Here is a 19,723-nt window from a genome sequence, read left to right as displayed (position 1 = left end):
ATAGATAGATAGATAGATAGATAGATAGATAGATAGATAGAGGAACCAGAATTGATTTTCGGTTGTGTAAAGCACGTAATCGATTATTTAGAGTTAGCATGATGTATCTAGATTACTCACCGCAAAGTACGCACACATTAGCATACACCTGAACTTCTTTAATGTAGGGTTTTAGCATACACTGCTTTGCACGTTTTACTCTTTCTTGACTTGACCGATGCCATTTTGTGGCCTCGCTCGAAGCCCTGCATTAGCAGACCTCATTCAATTATACACCGAAGTCGTTCCCCTGAGAAACAGCCCAACTGTTGCAATACTGCTGTCTCAGCTCGTTAGGCCTGGCAAGGTTATAGGTAGCAGGAGGAGGCCCGATAGGCACATTCCGGGAGGGGTGTGGGGCGGACTCTCTCGGAGTTAGCAGAAGGGAGTCACCCGTACGACCTTGCTAAATCTAGGATGAGCTGAACCAAGAGCGCTTTGTCTCCCATATATGGTCTTTCCTTCTGCACCAACCTGTACCAACTTGTATTTTTCCATCTTAGGTAACGGTTTCGAGAATGTAACTGTATATATGTGATGTTCTGATAATGTGCCAGCAGTCTTCTTGGCGGACCCCGAGGGGGTTAGGTCGCAAGGAGCTCCTCTGGCAGAGTTTTGTCTGTTATAATAAACTATTGGACCTTCTGCACTGCCAACCGACTGATTATTGGTAAAGGGAATGGGATTGGTTGTGAATATAACTCTAATTGGGAGGTGGTAAATAATTTTTGGTACTTCAAGATAGATAGATAGATAGATAGATAGATAGATAGATAGATAGATAGATAGATAGATAGATAGATAGATAGATAGATAGATATAGGTGTTATACTGGCTAATATAAAAACAGTCACAACAGCTTAAAAAACAATATACTGTACCATTCATAATCCTATAATTGCAGTCATAAACATTTTTTTAAAAGTACAAAGTAGAGGAGGTACTGTCATTCATAAGCCTGCATACTTCCATCATTATATAAGAATGTCATATTAAAAAAGAATTGATTTTCAAAAATATGTAGCAGACTTTAAAAGGCTACTAACTGGGTGTGCTTTTAACCTTTTATTACAAAAACATTCAAAAACTTGGGACTGTGTGTGTGCACACATGCACTCTCATAGATGCCCATATTTGAATGTTTTCTCAAAAGTGTATTACAAAAGCATTCAAAGACAGTTGGTTGTTTGTTCATCTGCACATGTGCACACATGGTAGGCAATTGTTTAATATTTATTTTGCAATAATTCTTCACAAAAACATCTTTAAAATGATCAAAATTAAGAGGCTCGCGCCACAGAGATGCGGCGGATGACATCACCCTGCGACGGCTCCTGCAGGCGCAACAAACATACTCCTCGGTCTTATTGAACGAGGCTCGCCAGGCGTGGCTGGCCACCCGTAGCCGGGTTTACCAGTGGGGTGACAAGTCATGCACAATGCTCCATCGGCTTTGTCAACAAACCTTGCAGCCCATTACGCTCCCGGGTCTCGTTGATGCCGCAGGTGTGGCAGTCACAGACCCGGCCACTCTGGCCGCGAGCTTCGCGCACTATTATGGGCGTCAATATGCCTCCCGGGAAACTCTCTCCCCCGCTGCTATTGCAGGTTATCTCACATTGGTCCCCCCAGCTGCTGTGTCTGACGAGGTGCGTGACGCCCTAGATCTCCCCCTGACGGCTGAGGAGCTCGGGGACGCACTGGGTCAGCTGAATGTGGGCAAGGCGCCGGGACCGAGCGGCTTTCCCAGCGAATTCTATAAGAAATTCCATCTACAGCTCGGGCCGCACTACCTGCGTGCATTGGAGCTGGCGCGAGAGCGGGGCCGCCTCCCACCAGACTGGCGTCATGCCGAAATCGTCGTGTTCCAGAAGCCGGGAAGGCCACCGGACCGCCATGACTCTTATCGGCCCATTTCCCTTATCAACTTCGAGGCCAAGCTTCTGGCCAAAGCGCTCGCGAATCGTTTGCTTCCCCATATCTCTGCCCTTGTTTATCCTGATCAGGCTGGCTTTATGCCGCGCCGAGCGACACGGCACAATATACGGCGGGCGCAGGCGGCGATTGATGCTATCGGAGCTTCAGAGGATCAGGCGGCGTTGTTGCTGGCTGACATTGATAGCGCCTTTGATTCAGTCAGCTGGACTTTCCTCTTCACCCTTCTACCGCTGCTGAACCTCGGCCCGGTCTTCATCTTATACGTCCGCCTGCTCTACACTGAGGTTACGGCCTCGGTGCGGATCTCGGGGGCGGCCTCGGCTCGGTTCCCGGTGACTCGGGGCACGCGTCAGGGGTGTCCGCTTTCCCCCTACCTTTTTGCGCTGGCCATGGAGCCGCTGGCCGCCAGGGTTCGCAGTGATGCGCTGTATCGTGGTTTTGTCTGGAGCGTGGATCATGCGGACCGCATCGCCTTGTATGCGGACGATGTGCTGTTCTTCATGACCGACCTGCAGAATACGGGCCCGCGGGTTCTGGAATTGATGCAGGGCTTTGATCAAGCGTCGGGGCTCTTCCTTAACCCACACAAGTCGACCTTATGGGTGCTGGGTGGTGGCGCGGTGGACTTTCCATGGGCTGCATCCCTTCGGATCGCAGTGGAGGGAGTGAAATATCTGGGAGTTTTCCTCTCTGCCTCGCCCACGGAGGCGTGGAACCGGAACATTCAACCGGTTTGGGACAGGGTCCAGTTGGACATCAAGACGTGGACACGTATGCCTCTTAACATTTACGGTCGGTCGGCCATCTTTAAGATGGTGGCCTTGCCCCGTCTCCTTTACCAGCTGCAGAATCATCCCTACCCGATTGATCCGCAGTGGTTTCGCAGTGTTGACTCTGTGTTGGGCAGGTTCCTGTGGGCTGGAGGTGCCTCCAGGGTGGCGCTCCGTACGTGCTTCCTCTCTACTTACTGCGGCGGCTTGGCTACCGCGGATATGCTGTCTTACTATCAGGCCTCCCATATCCTGGTGCTCAACGAGTGGTGGTATGGGGACCGCTGTGACCCGGCCTATGCCCTGGAGCACTCTCTAATGGGCGACGCCTCCCTTCATACGTTGTTGTACTCGGCCAGGAGGAGGCGGCTGCTCCCACGAGTCACCCAGGTGGTCTTTGCTGTCTGGCGGAGGGCCCTGCACCGCATGGGCTGGTGGGGTAAACTGACGGCGGAGACTCTGTTGTGGCGTAATGGCCTGCTGCCGGCGCTGGCGTCGCTGCAGGGCTTCGACGGCTGGGACGCAATAGGGGTCTCGTCCCTGGGGCATGTCCTCTCCGGCATCACTCTTAAATCCTTTCAGGAACTGAGTGCTGAGTTCAACATGCCCAAGTCCCAGTTCTTTCGTTATCTCCAATTTCGTCACGCTCTTACTCCTAGCCTGGTGGGGCTGGAACAGCTCCCAGACTTCAGTCCCATAGAGGCGAAGCTGTTTATGGGAGATTTGGGTGACAAAAAAGTTTCCCAGATTTACCGCTCATGGGTCACGCACTGCTCCCCCTCGCTCTCGACACTGAAGGCCCTATGGGAGGCCGATGTTGGCCCCTTGGACGAAGACGACTGGTGCGAGGCCCTTGAATCCCCCCGGGGGGCTGCCATTGCAGTCCGCCTCCGCTTCATTCAGTTCAAATATCTGCATCGAGCTTATTTCACAAGGGACCGTTTGTGGCGGGCGGGCCTAATTGCAACCCCGGAATGCCTGAGATGTGGTTCGGAGAGAGGCACCCTTTTTCACACTGTGTGGTCTTGTGTGCGGTTGACTCGGTTCTGGGCCGGGGTCTGGGATTGCCTGTCTGAGGTGCTGGGGTGGGACCTGCCCCGTACCCCTAGGTTGGGCCTTCTTCACGTCCTAGAAAATGTTGGGGGCAACATATACAAGCGCCATCTGTTGCTGCTGGGGCTGGTGGTAGCGAAGAGGGACCTGGCACAGGCCTGGAAGAGCGAGCGAGCACCCCCCCTCGGTGCCTGGAGGGCGGGCCTGGACTTCATCCTGGGTTTGGAACAGCCGGTTTTTGAGGCTCGGGGCTGTCCCCGCAAACATTTCAAAATATGGAAACGGTGGGCAGACTATAGGGGCCTGCCTCTCGACCCTCCTATGGACATGGACGATGCATTACCACAGGATGTTGACCCTGCACCCTAGGCCGTTGGCCGGCTCCACATTTGTACACCTTCTCTTATGGTTGACTCATGATCACGTGCACAGGGTTAGGGTGGGATAAGGGGTGGGTAGTGGCCGGGGTTGGTGGGAGTTTTGGGGTGGGTGGGTGGGAGTATTTTTTGGAAAGTTCGCTTCATGCATTGGGTTCGATGCTATGACAATGATGTGTCTTTTCGTATCTACTGTTGACAGTCTCCTCCTGATTGTGGAGGGCTGTGCTTAAACCTGATCGAACTCCTAATAAAAATGGTTTTGAAAAAAAATTAAGAGGCTCGCAGGAAATGTCACACTGCTGACTTTGCCACTGCTTGTTTAAAGTGAACTTCACTTTCAGATAATCAGTTGTTTGTTTTATATAAATGGACTATAATTACTAGATAGAGGCAGTAAAATATGCTCAGACACTGGCAGTCAAATAAATACAGTGTACAATTATCAAACAAAAGATAAGTGAGAGACCACTCAAACAGATGTAAGAAAATGTAGACTCACATTGGCGGGAAACCACAATGGAGAAAATTGGGCGCACTGGACGAACATTTTATAATCTGATTGGAGCATGTCCTCAAATACATGGATGAGCAATATCCTTATAGAATTGCCTTGGTCGTAGGGAAATATTCCAGTGTATGCCACCTGTGGACATAATATGAAATCAACATCTTAGTTTATTTCCATGTTCAACATACATTTCTATTTGCAGGCATCTATAAAATTTCGAATGTCCCAAATAGGGTAAAAGTTTCAATACTTGTTATGGGTATATATATAGTAGTAATGTAAACAAGAAGCCACTTTAAAGCGCTTTCAACAAACAAAGTGGGTGACCAGGCAGAGGGAGGTAGGGTTGGAAGTGGAAGAGGAAAAGTCAGTGATGAAGCTAAGACTGAAAATCTGACAGAAGAATCACATATACGCTTCTCGTGCAAAGTAGTCCTTGAAATCAAGGTCTTTATATTTTGTTGTCCTGCACATTTTCTGGATCAGAGTAGAAGTAGTCCTTTTTGGTCATCTGCCACTCTAAATTTCACAGCACGGAATAGGCCAATCTTTGCCCCAACACCGGTAATTTCTTTTCACCCACATTTCAAACGTTCTTCTTCTTTATCATTTCTTGTGCAGAGTCTGGGACATGGTTGTGTGCCCTTGGTGTTTAGGTCCTCCGTTCTGTTTTGCAGCCACCAATATCCTCTCTTTATCCCTCATGTCCATTATCCCCAAAAATATGTTTGGGTTTCCCTATGCCATCTTCTATCGTAGTCCACTCAATGACTTTAAACATGTGGAATTTGTCCAGAATCATTGTCTCAGTTAAGGTCCAGTTGGTGATTTGTCCTACCACAAGGCCTCTCAAGGCAGGACCTAACTCGGGGAAACACCTAGCGTAGGTTTCATCATACTGGTTGGCAATTTCTCATGTAGGCCAGAACCAACCAACCACCATCTAGGAATGAAGGTGAACAAACTAGCCCAAAAACTGACACTGAGCCTTACAGGGTTTCTTCTTTTTCCCTACTGGCAACACCAGTTGTATTTCCTTATTACTTAAGCTATTTTAATTTCTTACTTTATCAATTAACTGCCTACCTTTGTAGTACTCTCTGCCAGTGTCCAGTATGTAACTAGGGGCTTCATGATCACTTGTTACCATGGGTTCATACACCTTCAATGACCTTCGCAGGAGGTACTTGCTTCAGTGTTGAATCTGAAACTTGTGCAGTCCAAGAAAGAAACAAAACGATGCCGCTATTTTATGAGTGAAATATAAAGAGGGTAAAGCAAACAGACTTGCAGTTAGGAGTTGGGACTTTAGGAGGCCTGTGGATGTTCTTTACCCTTACTACCTGCAGTTTTGGCCTAGTTCAACAAATGGTAACACAATTGTGCTTTTTAGACTTCAAAAAAGGAAGGAGCTGTACTGACACCTGAACAACACAAGTGCTATTGGAGATAGAGAGAGCTGAGCATGTGTGAAGGGAGGCAATAGATGAAGGAGTAAGAGAAACTGAAAGCATGTGGTGCGGCAAGAAGGCTCAACTGCAGAGACTTTACACATTTTATCTAAAGACACATATGTATTTAAATTTACATTTTTAAAGAAGTATTCAGTACTTGGCGCCATATGTATCAAGCCAAATTGCAGAATTTCAACGTTTGCGATCTCAATTTAGCAGTGTGCAATGTATTACCCAAAAACCCACTCGCAAAATAAGGAATTGCCAAATTTGCGATTGCTTATTTTGCTAATGCATTTATGAAATTGCAAACTGCGATTCCTTAAATGCAATGTAGGAAGCACCCAAGTTGTGCGATTTTGGCTTAAGGAATCACAAATTACCACCAACTTCAGGTTGGTGGTAATTTGGGATTTCTTTGAAAAAATTTACTTTTTTGCATTTTTCAAAGTGTCACATCTGGCCCTTAGGGCATGTATGCGTGTCACATCTGGACCCATGCTTATTTCAGGGGTGCAACAGGGTGTCCTTTTGACACCCTTGCATCCTTGAAATTGCGAATGTCTCCCCATTCATTCCTATGGGCCCATAGGCCCATAAGAATGAATGGGGAGGTATTCCTTAATTGTGAATCGCAATATGTGATTCGAAATTAAGTAATATGTAATTTGGCGATTCTCAAATAGTGATTCTCAAAAAAATCGTTATTTGAGAATCGCAAAACAACATTTTGATACATATGGCCCTTAGTCTGAAAATGCGAGGTAAATACAAATCTAAATTAATAGTACAAATTGAACTAACACCAGCAGTTCCATGAAGATTAATAGCAACAGTTGGTGAAATAATATGTCTATGGACGTGTGGAAAAATGACTAAATGATATTGTGAACAGTACCATTAGTTGTTTTCTAAGATCAGCATCATTAATTGTACTCAATACGTCTAAAGTATCTTCCAATACGTTAGTACTTCTGACATTGAGAACAAAAAATGGACAGTTGGGTACTTCGCTGCTTCCTTCCATAGAGTTCTTGAACAGCTGACTGAAAGCTTCCACGGTTCTCACCTAAATAAATGAAAATAACAACTGTTTATAATCCAGTCTTTATATTCAGTTATGTTCCCACTACTGAACAGCTATAGAAATTACTGATAAAAGTAAAAACCATCTATAAAAACCATTATTATTATCTAACGAAACCACAGCAAAACAGTTATATATTTGCAAGTGTTGGGGAGAGTCACAATATCGTGGTCAAAATATCAATCTGCAACAATAACGCATCCACAATATGAACTACTCTACACTGCCTAGGCAAGCAGATCTGCAGTTAAGAATAGTACATCTACACTTACCTATATACACATACTTTCACGATATAGTGATGGGCGAAAGTATACCCTCAATATATTCGCAGGTTGATTTGGTTATGGTTAATATTGTGACATACAACCATTTCCTTTCCTTATAAGGCAGGAACAGGAAGTAATCACCATCATTTACAATCACGTATAACAAGAACTTAGTGAAATAACCAACTGCCTAACTAATTCACATTTTAGGTCAATGAGGGAGTATTGTATTGTATTGTACTGTAATTGCATTTATATAGCGCTTACTACCCCTAACGAGGCGTTGAAGCGCTAGTTTGTTGTCCCTGGTACAATACGTAATGTATACGTTCTTGTGTGCTGCATAGGAGGCTCTTCGGCAACACACAACTCAGCCACATCTCTACATCTTAGATTTACTTACAGGGCAACACATGCAAAGCCAATAAGCAATGTATAATAGTCTGCTGCATTCGCGTTTCAATACCCACATTCACTTGATTCATTATCTGAAACTTGTAGATGACACTAGCATACGCTTAAACCTACCTTAAAATATTCGCTGCACTCAAGATCTGCAAGAACCTTTCCGTGGAGTGGAGGGGGCTTACACCAGTTTAGATACCATACAAAGTGTTTATTACCCCAAAGTACCACTTCACAGAATAGTACCACTTCACAGATGTTGATCTAGGCGTGTAACATTAAAAAATACCAACACTTCCACCAAAAGTAAATATGTTAATGTGTTGTGTAGTACTCTGTGTTGAAGGGTCATTTGCATTCTATGGAATACTGCCTCAGCATTCCATATAATGCTGCATGACCCATGAGGGTATGTGGAAATGTACAGCTGACAGTTGGAGAAGCGTTGACAGAGGCAGACAGGCTTTGATATTTGCAGCTCTGCTTTCGTGTATAAAACATGATAAAAAAAATCTTCCAGATGTTAAGTGCTCATTTAAGGAAGATCGCTAGAATGTTGTGATGGCGACGAGCAGAGAGGAACTGCAGAAGAACCCACTACAAGTTCCGCATTAGGAACAGAATTTCAGATAAACGTTTGTACCTTCATTTGACTGTCTTGCCCAGTCACCCAGTCCTGTAAAAGCTGGAAGGGTGGTTTAGGGGTTATTAAGCCACTCTGTTTTGTGTGAGTGTTCCGATCAGGTATACACGATCAGGCTGAGTGATGAGCAGTTGCAGGCGCATGCATTCTACAGCTGCGATCGTTCAATGAGAAACGTGCGTTCCACAGACGTTACCATTCTATATTGAGGCACTGCAGGGATCCCTTCTGCAGATGAAGTACAGTGTGCATTTCACAGACGTCACCGTCTGTGCACTATTGCGTATTGAGATGCTCTGCGCATATTGTAGGAGGCCATTTAAAGTAGGGAAGCCATCCACTGTGCAACAGTCTTCTTCAGTTAAACGCAAGAGGATTTGAAACGGTGTAATGCCATATGGCCATTTTACGATTCTGGAGCAAGTTTTTTAATACGCTCATTTGCAAACAACAGTGCCAAGCACACTCATTTAGTAGTGTGTCAACAATCGGTGACACACACACTAATTTCTACCGTGTCAACAGACAGTGATGCACACACTTATTGCTGGTGTGTCAGCAGTCGGTGAGACGCACATTGGTTGAAGGTTTACCACCTAGAGTTCTACAAGGAATACCCTCACCCAGGTACTGTTTGTATCCATAGATGTGTACACAGTTTTTGTGTGTTAGCATACGGTGACACATAGCAAGCTCGTATCCAGTTGGTGGCATGAACACTCTTCTTATTCATTATGTCTTCATCCATGCTTCAGGTGTCTGTCTGATGTATTGTTACTTTTGGTTGAATATGCATGCAATCAGTGAATCCATCACCACTGTTTTTGGAATTCCCGGGTGATCCTCGGGTTAATTGGAGGAACTGGTTGCATGCATTCCAAACGTATCTGGGAGTCATTAGTGCATCTAGGTTTTTCCCAGAAAGAAGATACCTTCTTTTACATTCAATTGGGTTTGAAGGTCGTTCTATTTTCAAACACTTACCTGATGTGGAAAGAGCAGTAGGTGAGGTGATTGATGAATACATTGAGGCCTTAAAAAAATTGGGAGGCCAGGTTTGATGTACAACCAAGCACTGTTGTTCTGCATCACAAATATTTTATGTGGAAGCAACGTTCTGGGGAAAACATAGATACTTGTGTCTCAGCACTTAGGAGACTAGTATCAGAATGTAATTTTGACAACTTCACATATCATTTGGTCGGCGACCAATATACCACTCATAGCAAAAACAACGCGATCCAACAAAAATTGTTGTCATCGCAATTAGATGAGACATTACACATTGCCGAAACTACTGAAACGTCTCAGATCTCTGTAAAGAAGTTAGAAGGAAAGAATAACACGGTAAATGTTGTAATAGTCAAAGCCAGCACTGTTACTAAAGATGTCAGAGCTAAAGAAAGTAGGGAGCTGGGGAGATTGTGTAAAACTATTTTTCCCAATCAAACTAATTTTTGTTTTAGGTGTGGGAACCCTGCTAATCTCAAAAGCAGTAGAGCCTGTCTGGCAAAACTGATCACAGGCAGAAATTGCTAAAAAGTTTGTTATTTTATCAAGGTGTGTCAGGTCCAAAAAGGAATCCAGGCAAAGGAGTTAATGTGGTCATGGAGGATTCAGGAGTAGAAGCCAATGACTGTTTCAACCAGATTCCGAATGATTTGAGAGACATGGTTCTAATAGTAAAGGAGGGAGAGGTCAGGTCAGGTGATCCGTCAGACTGTATTGACCCATTCATTGATGTAGTGGTGGGTACAAAGAAATCAGATTGCTGGTTGATTCAGCAGCCAGAATCACAATGGTTACAGAGGAACTGTTCCAGGAGAAATGGCCTAACAAAGTTTTAGAGCCCTCAGGTCGTGCCCCTGTCCATTACGAGGGTAGAAAGATTGAGTTAGCTGGATTTTCAAAGAAACATTGATTTTCAGGGGAAGAACAATTTTGGGAAAAATATATGTGGCAGTCAAGGGTTTGTGCATCTAGGGGCGTTTCCAACAGTGGCTTTCAAAATAGTTTTGAGGCCAGGGACAACGACCAAGACTCAGTCATTTGCATAGATCACATGGAAGAAGCAAGATCCAAATATCCTTTAGTATTTTCAAATAATGTAGGGACCATCACGGGAATTTGTCAAAAAATAAAGGTCAAACAGGGGTCCATTCCCAAGCACAAACTTCACAGTGTTCAATTTTCAGCCAGAGATGATTTAGAGAAAGAGTTGAAAGGCTTATTCGAAAGGTGTAAAAGAGCCCATTGAGTCATCCCTCTGGAAGTCTCCATTGATGGTGTCACACAAACGTAACAGGGAATTGGGGATTTGCATAGATTTGTTTAGTCTCAACAAGGCTCTATGGATGGATTCCCATCCACTTCCAAAGATTTCTGACCCTTTGGCACTTATTGGTGGAGCGAAATGGTTCAGCAAGTTGGACTTAGCTTCAGCATACCATTAGGTGATTAGAGATCGATTCCATACACTACACAACTTTCATCTCACCATTTGGCATGTTCCAGTACTGTAGGATGCCTTTTGGTTTGGCATCAGCCGCCACAGTATTACAGAGAATAATGTACCAACTGTTTAAGGGAATTAAAGGAGTTGCAGCTTTTCAGGACAATGTGTTACTTTTTGCAGAATCTGTACAAGAATATGATAGTGTTCTTGACCAAGTGTTGTCCATATTGCAAGGAAAAGGGTAGTGCTCAAAATGGTAAAATGTGAATTGCTCAAAGACAGAGTGGAGTATTTAGGTCATGTTGTATCAAGTGGTAGCATTGAACCTAGGCCAGGTTGGCTGATACTTTTATTAATGCGTGGGCACCCGTAGATAAAACAACTCTTAAGTCATTTTTGGGATTATGTGAATTTTAAGCCAAATGTATTCCTGATTATGCTTCTCGTGTTAATGGCAAAACTAGGTTGTTAAAAAAAATTGGCATTTGTGTGGAATGTAAACAGTCAGGAGGCATTTGAATGGATTGAAAGACAGTTAGCTCGTTCTAAAATTCTTAAACCTTTAAATCCCAAATTGTCTTGCTGTATGACTGAGGATGCCAGCAACCATGGGTTAAGGCTGTACTTACTCAGAACAAGGCTGGAGTTGAAAACACAATTGGTTATGCGCCAAGAATGCTCAGGGAGCCTGAGACCCATTTCTCCACTATAGAAAAATAACTTTTGGCTTGTTGTTGGGCTATTAAAAAATGTAAGCTCTGTGTTTAGGGCACCAAGTTCACGTTGGAGACTGACCACAGGCCATAGGTGACAATTTTAGTGGGAGATAAAGTAAAAGATCAAACTCGTCATAAGGCGAGGTTGTCAACCAAAAGTTTGCAATTTCATTTTGACATTGTTCACATTCAAGGTCCAAATAATGTAATACCTGATGCTTTGTCTAGATGCCCTTTGGAAGGAAAGGATAATGTGGATGATGAAACTTGGGAGGAAAGTTGTTCGATTGCTGCTATAGGCTTGGAGGAGATGAGTGTTGTATCTGAAGCAGAATGGAGGGCGGAAGTTGTGGCTGATGAGGTTATGAAGCAAACCTTTACATATGTCACAATAGGGTGGCCTAATGAGAAAGCTGCTGAGATGGCGTGCCAAGCTTTTTGTAAAGTGGCAGATCTTCTGTGGAGGATGGGTTGTTGTTCAGTGGTGAAAAATTGGTTCCTCCAGGAGGATTGAAACACAAGCTGATTAAGATGACTCATGAAGGGCATTTATGAAGTACCTATACTAAGCGCCGACTAAGGCAAATGTTTTGGTGGCCTTCAATGGATAAAGAATTTGATGAGTTTGTCAGCAGGAGTGCTATTTGTGCCATAAGTTATGTTGTAAGGAAACCCCCTAAAAAACTATTGAGTGTCCATCCAGTGTACGGGAAAAAGTTGGAGTTGGCCTTGTTGGTCCATTTCATGCCCATCCTAGCGAATGTCGCTATGCATTGGTTTTGGTGGAATTCTACTCCATAATGGCCTTCGGTGACGTTTGTGTCTGCGCCGAATGCAAAACTGTGATTACGTTTTTGAAGAATATTTTTATGTAGTTAAGTTTACCTCAATTTCTATTGCCGGACAACGGTGTCCAGTTTGTTAATGATGAGGTGAAGAATTTCTTATGGTCAGGAGATTTCAAGCATTTAAGAACCTCTCATCCTCAAAGCAATGGTCAACTGGAGCACATGAATTGGGTGGTGGTTCAGTGTGTGCGGCGGAGTGTCTTGAATATGTTTGTTGTTATGAATGCTGGGAGTTCCATGAAATGGTTCTATTGTATAAGCCTGCAAAGTTCCACGTTGTTGTCTCCTTTCAAACTGTTGAGAGGAAGGAAGCCATTCACCAAGATATGTCCTAGTTTGGATTGGGAAATGGATACAATTTGGAGTGTCATTGGAGGGATGTGATGTGACAGTCAAGGGGATACTGCGGTGGAAAAGGCCAAGCAAAAAGTACAGTATGGCTGCCGGTCTGCGGTGAGTGAAATTAAGTTAAAAATAGGTGATGTGGTTCGTATAAAAAAGGAGTCCATGTCAGAAAAGGAGGAGAAAATGTCAGTGGTCCTGTTGTGATAGACAAAGTTTGTGGAAATGGCGTCAGAACTAATGGAAGCAATTGGTGGTATGTAGGAAGCGTGGTGAAGTGTCAAGGGGATCAGATTGAGTTGGTACCCCAGTGAAGTGTTGTTGAAGCCAAAAGAAGGGGTTGGATTTGTTTCCTCTATTCCACGGGATGAAAATGTTAAATTTCATTGACATAATCAGGTAAGAAGGTTACCTAGCAGGTGTAGGAAGTTGGGTTTCTGTTGCAGTAACCCCCACCCCCACACTTTTTGCCAGACTACTGATGCACTTTGACTTGATGTGCCCTAGGTCCCGGCACATTCAGGTTCCCAGGGCCTGTGTTCTTTCCCAAAACTGTAACTTGTACCCCCAATTGGCACATCTCTAGCCACATCAGGCCCTTGTAAAAGGTACCATGGGCACTGTGGCCAGGGAAGGCCTCCAAGGGCTGCAGCACTTATTGTGCCACCTTGAGAGGCTCTGTACCTTTACACTCACACACTTCCCTTGCAGGCTGTGTGTTTTGGTGCAAAACAAAGTGAAGAGTCGACATGGCACACATCCCTGTGTAATTGAAATGGTAGTTCAGGTAACCATGTGCCTGAATGAACTGGGTGCACAGCTGTGTGTGTTTTTTTGTAACTCTTTTCAATTTTTAACCACAACTTTCTGACAAATAAACAATATAATGAAGTGATTTTTATATCAACCTTGTCATTATTTTCAATGGACATATTAGTTCTCTGAAATAATTACATTTGTTTCTATGCATTATATAGATAGCAACATACAAACTCAAAGTTGAATACATAATCAAAATAAAGACATTCTTCTTAAATGAGGTTCTGTTTATTTGTGTGATGCCCCATGCATTTAGGGACAGACAGTCCCTTCTTCAGGGGCCACTAGAAAACAAATATGATAAACATTAAATCAATGACTGAGTGTAACTAACACTTGCTACCAAATCATTCATATACCTAATCAGTTAAGTAAACAATATAAACAAAAATGCCTGGAATTTTCCAAACGTTCAAAAAATTGCCACAGATAAGTGCCACGAGTGCTCTCAAGAATGGTAACAGAGTCAACATTCCCCAATACAAAGAGATGCCCAAGATGTAAAACACAAAGACTAATACGTAAAAGAGAGACAAAGAATTTCTCACATCACCAAAGACTGAAACACCTGTGTTCATGTTCAATAACCACCTTTACCAAGACCTTAAGTGTGAACAAGTGATCGCGCTCTTTTACTTTTAGTAATTTGGTTGGAACAAACAGTACTTACTGCCACACGTAAAATGCAGCAAATTCTAATCCTCAACAACAGGCGAAAGTGTTATGAAGGTCCTAAATATTGAAAATGTAAAAAAATTATAATACGGCTGTTCGATACAATGCAAATTAGTGCAATAATGAAGTACCCCATGCCAAAGTACCTTCAAGTTCACTGGAAAAAGACCCTTCATGGCTGCACCTGTGTAAGAAACCAACAGTACTCAAACAAATTGTATGCCCAACAGCGACGTACTAACGAGCTGCCTCCCGTACAAACACAAATACTCATCCGAGTCTGTGAACAATTACCCAACAATTAAAACGTAGCCTAAGACAACACGCTCCCTCTTTTCTTGCAGTGTGTAACACTGTCCAACTCCTCCACGCAAACCCAGTGCTATTCCATGGGACGTAAGTAGTCAACGTCGGACGAAACCCCGGCCAATATAAGTCCGTGCTCTGACCACCGAGTTACGAAGTAGCCATCTTAACGTGGTGAAAAACGAATGGTTTCTTACCTGTCGGTGTAGTTTTGCAGCTTGAAGATCTTTCTGGATCCACTATGCTGTGCATATTCCGCAATCTGGTGGTTGGGTCCGGAATCGTAGTCTTTTTTCTCTTTTCTTTCTTTTTTTTTGTAGCCCAGGTGGGCGTCGACGTCCCACCATTTGGTGTACCTCCGGGCACGTCGGCATGCTTCCGGCGGAAGCTACCACCCTTGGGCGCCATCTTGGGATTCTTTTTTCTTTTGTGTTTGTAGTGAATCCATGGCTATGTTTGTTAATCCTCTTTTTTTTAACGTAATTCTTTTCACGTATCTTGTAAGCTTCAACTTTCTTTCTTTTTCTATGTGTTTCCACCTTCTTTTCCAGCCTCATCTTTCTGGCGGAGGCGGGTGGGTTCGCTAGTGAATCCAGAAAGATCTTCAAGCCGCAAAACTACACCGACAGGTAAGAAACTATTCGTTTTGCAGCGTGAATCTTTCTGGATTCACTATGCTGTGCATAGATTTTGTAGCGGTTTTTGTTACTTTTGTGGCGGTTGGGTGGAAGATGAGCGTTGGTTGTTGAATATATGTTGAAGCACTTTTGTCCTACTTGTGCTTCTTTGTTCATTTGTACAACCACGCAATAGTGCTTAGTGAACGTGTGCACTGAAGCCCATGTTGCTGCCAGGCATATGTCCTGAATTGGTGTGTTGGCCAGAAAAGCAATCGTTGCTCCTTCTTCCTGGTCGAGTGGGCTTGTGCCCCTCCTGTTAGCTCCTGTCTTCTTGCTTGTGGCAGAATTGTATTGTCTGTGCGATCCATCGAGCTATGGTGTTTTTAGTCACTGGTTTACCCATGTAACTGTTTGCGAAGGAAACGAAGAACTGTTTTGTCTTCCTGTGTCCCTTTGTCCTTTTAATGTAGTGCATCACTGCCCTTCTTGCGTCTAGAGTGTGGAGTGCCCTCTCAGCGCTTATAGTGGGGTTTTGGAAGAAGCTAGGGATCTGAATACTCTGATTCATGTGGAACCTTGACACCACCTTCGGCATGAAGTGCGGGTCTGTTCTCATCACGACCCTGTCACTGTGTATCTGGATGTAGGGTTCCTGCAGTGTTAGAGCCTGCAGTTCGCTCACCCTCCGTAGCGAGGTGATTGCTACCAGAAAGGCCGTTTTCATAGTCAGCATTTGCAGTGATGCTTTGTGGATGGGTTCGAAAGGTGCTTTCATGAGCTCCGTCACTACCACATTCAGGTTCCAAGCCGGTGGCGGCATTCTTTTTGGTGGCGCTATTCTTTTAGCCCCTTCCAGGAATCTTTTTACGACTTGAGATGTGAAGAAGCTTCTCCCTGTTTCTCCTCTTGTCTATGCCACAATCGCTGCCAGGTGTACCCTTAGCGAGGATGAGCTTAGCTTAGCCTTTATTAGGTGTGTGAGATACCTTAGCACCGTAGCTTCCTTGGTCAGTTTTCTATGTAGTTTTTTCTTGCAACACCATTGAGTGAATCTTTTCCATTTTTCCCCATAGCACTTGCGTGTGCTGGGCCTTCTGAACTCTCGTAGCACCCGCAGGGTGCTCTCTGGTAGTTTTAGATGTCGTATTGCCCATCTCCAGATTTCCTGTGCCAAGCTTGACAGACGGAATGATTGAGTCCCCCCCTGTTAGTTGATATAAAACATTGTTGTGGTGTTGTCTGTTTGTATCAGCACCTTCTGGCTGTACAGGTGTTTCTGGAAGGCCTTGAGGGCTAGCAACACTGTTTTCAGCTCCAGGTAATTGATGTATCTGACCGCATCTGTAGGGCTCCACAGACCCCTCACTCTGAACTTGTTCATGTGTGCACCCCATCCCTTCTGGGATGCGTCTGTGGTGATGGTCACTGTTGGGTCCGGTGGTGTTAGAGGTTTCCCTACTGTTATCCTTTCTTTGGTCCACCACCTTATTTCTTCCTGCACCCTGTGCGTTACAACCACCAGATCCTCCCAACTTCCGGTTGCTTGTGACCATTGCTGTTGTAGCCACTCCTGGAGCGGTCTCATCTGTAGGCGTACATTGGGGACCAGGTGTATGCATGACGCCATCATTCCCAAGATTTTGCTCACTGTCCTCACTGTCAGAGCTCGCCCTTTCTGGTAGTGACGTTTCTCCCTCAGTAGGCTGAGTGTTCTCTTCTCGCTGGGTAACACCCTGCATTGGACGGTGTCGATTTGAGCCCCCAGGAAGATCTTCACCTGCTCCGGTTCCATTGAGCATTTTCCCCAGTGTATGGAGAAACCCAGGCCTGTTAGCGTTCTTGTGACCTGCTCTGCGTGATCTTTGCATGTCCTGTAAGAGCTTGCCTTTATGAGCCAGTCGTCGAGGTAGGGTTACACGTGTATCCCCTACCTTCGCAGGTGTGCGGCCACTGCCGCGAGGCATTTGGTGAACACCCTTGGTGTGGACTTTAGACCGAAAGCCAGGGTTGTGAATTGGTAGTGATCCTTGTTCACTGTGAATCTTAGCATGTGCTTGTGCTGCCTGTTCATGGGGATGTGCAGGTACGCATATTTGAGGTCTATGGTGGACAAGAAGTCCCCGGCCTTTATCTGCGGGATGACCTCTTGTAGGGACGTCATCTTGAATTTTTGGGTCTTTACATATTTGTTTAGGAACCGTAGGTCCAGGATGGGTCTTAGGCTTTCGTCCACTTTTGGCACCAGGAAGTAGTTTGAGTACACTTCCCTGTTCCGTTCTTTGAATGGGACCGTTTCGATGGCCTCTTTGAGTAGGAGTTCTTGAGCTTCCTTTTGGAGCAATTGCAGCTCTCTTCCCGAGTGCTCTTTTCTCTTTGGCTTCCTGTTTGGTGGATTCTTTACCAGCTCTATGCAGTATCCGAACTGCATGATGTTCAGTATCTACTTGTCTGTGGTTATTTTTCTCCACTCCTTGTTTTTCCGTGCTCCTCTCCCGGAGGGTTCGAGTGGGAGAGCACCTTTTCCCGTGTGCAGTCACCTAGAGGGAGGTTGTTCACCGCCTCTCCTTCTCTGGCCTCGTCCGTTTCCTCTTGATCAAAAGGACTGGCCCCTGTTCTGGTAGTTCCAGTTTTGCCTCTGCTGGCCCTGGTGACCTTGGTTGTCACTCTGTTGTTCCTGGTGGAATGCCTGGTGTGATTCTCCTCGCTGGTTTCCACCTCTGCAGTTCGGCCTCCGTGTAGGAGTGCCCCTTCTCATCCCCCTGAATTGCGGGGCTCCCATGGACCTTGCCGTCTCGTTGTCCTTCTTCAGTTGTGTGAGCTTCTCATCAACTGGGGCTCCGAACAGTGTTTCACCATTGAAGGGTGTGTTCAGGATGTTGTTCTGAACCTCAGCTTTGAAGCCTGAGATCCTAAACCAGGCTTGCCTTCTCTCGGTGATGCCTATAGCCATCAGTCTGCTGGATGTTTCAGCCCCATCCAAGGCTGTCTTCAGGCACGAGTTAGCAATGCTTTTCCCCTCTTCCACAAGGTGTGATGCCCTCTCACAGTATTGCTCCGGGAGGTGCTTGAGCAATTGGCCCATCTCATCCCAATGCTGGTATTGGTGTCTGTTTAGGAGGGCGTTGGAGTTCGCCATACGCCAGTGCGTTGCGGCGTTTCTCTCTATTTTCCTGCCCGTTAGGTCCATCCTCCTGCTTTCCTTGTCAGGTGGAGGCCCAGATGTTGTTAAGACGTTGGCCCTTCTTCTGGCCGTCGCAGCGATTATTGAGTCTGTTGTGACGGACCCCTTGATGTTATCCGGGTCCTGGGAGGAGAATTTGTATTTCTTTTCCGTCCTCGGCGTTACTGATCTGCATGTAGCCGGGTCCTTGAAGGCCTCCTTCCCCTGGTCTGTGATACTTTTCAGCATGGGCAGGAATTGGCTTCTTGTCTGCGTGGGGAGCAATGTTTCCAGCAGGAAATCTGCTTTTGGCTTCTCCTCCTCCAGCTTAACCCCATAAGCTGCCGCCGCCTTCCTGACGACCTCATTGTATGCCCCGATGTCGCCCGGCGGCGAAGGCCTCGAAGGGTATGTCTCCACAGCCTCCTCCGGGTTCTCGGCCTCGATGTCCTGCCAATCCTGGTCTTGGGCCGTCGAGGAACCTGAGCCGTAGCTTGACTGCTGTTCCCTGTAATCACCTTCTGTGTAATAGAGGTCCTCTTCCTCTTCGTGCTCCGAGGGCTCCGGAGTTTTCGGCGGCTCTTCGACATCGAACTCCTCGTGCTCCTGCACCTCAGCGACGGCCGTTGCCGGCCTCGAGGGGATCTTGTAACTTCTCATCCTTTCATTGAAGTCTTTCTTTCTCTGAAGGATGTTCTCCATTTCGGCCTCGAGTCTTCTTTTCTTTCTCAGCATCTCTGCGGCCTGGTCGTCGTCGAGCGTTTCGGCTGCTCCCTTCGGCGGCGGCGGCGACGGCGAAGCTTTCTTTGGCTCCTTTTCTTTCGAAGTCGAAGACCCTTTTTCGGGGGCTTGCTTCGACGACCTTTGCTTTTCGCCGGTCTTCGGCCTCCGGGAGTCCTTCTCGAAGGATCCGCTGGGCTCTTTTTCGGAGGATGCAGCTTCGGTCGTCAAACTTTTCGGCGCCGGTGCTCCTTTCGAGGCTCTGGACTCTGACTTTCGAGAGTCAGCCTCCGGCTTTCGAGGCCCTGTGGAAGTTTTTGGGGTCGTAGACTCTCCTACCTTGTCAGTCGTTTTCTTATCGGTCTCTGCGACCGTGAAGTCATCTGGACCTTCGGCGATGTTGTCCTTGTCGTCGGTGGAGAGGCCCAGTTCGTAAAGCGTCGGGGCCTGGCCCTTGCCCTGCATCGTGTAGTGAGCTATCGTCTGCTTCTCCGAAACTCGGAGTGTCTTCGGCTT

General features: G+C 45.7%; 1 protein-coding gene across 2 annotated transcripts in view; it reads right to left on the bottom strand.

The window, feature by feature from the left end:
• LOC147727539 (E3 ISG15--protein ligase HERC5-like) overlaps positions 1-19,723 on the bottom strand; it is a 324,404-nt gene that overhangs the window by 104,033 nt on the left and 200,648 nt on the right. For both annotated transcript variants that reach the window (XM_086961610.1, XM_086961611.1), the window contains 2 exons: positions 7,041-7,211; positions 4,680-4,823 (listed from right to left, as the gene is read on the bottom strand). In XM_086961610.1, coding sequence (XP_086817736.1) covers positions 4,680-4,823; positions 7,041-7,211 — 315 coding nt within the window. The remainder of the gene's footprint in view (positions 1-4,679; positions 4,824-7,040; positions 7,212-19,723) is intronic.

This window comes from Lissotriton vulgaris, chromosome 3_1 (assembly GCF_964263255.1).
Source record: "Lissotriton vulgaris chromosome 3_1, aLisVul1.2, whole genome shotgun sequence".
In the NCBI taxonomy this organism is placed as follows: domain Eukaryota; kingdom Metazoa; phylum Chordata; class Amphibia; order Caudata; family Salamandridae; genus Lissotriton; species Lissotriton vulgaris.
The sequence above is the reverse complement of the archived record's forward strand: the minus strand, read 5'-3'. Positions and strand labels throughout refer to the sequence as shown.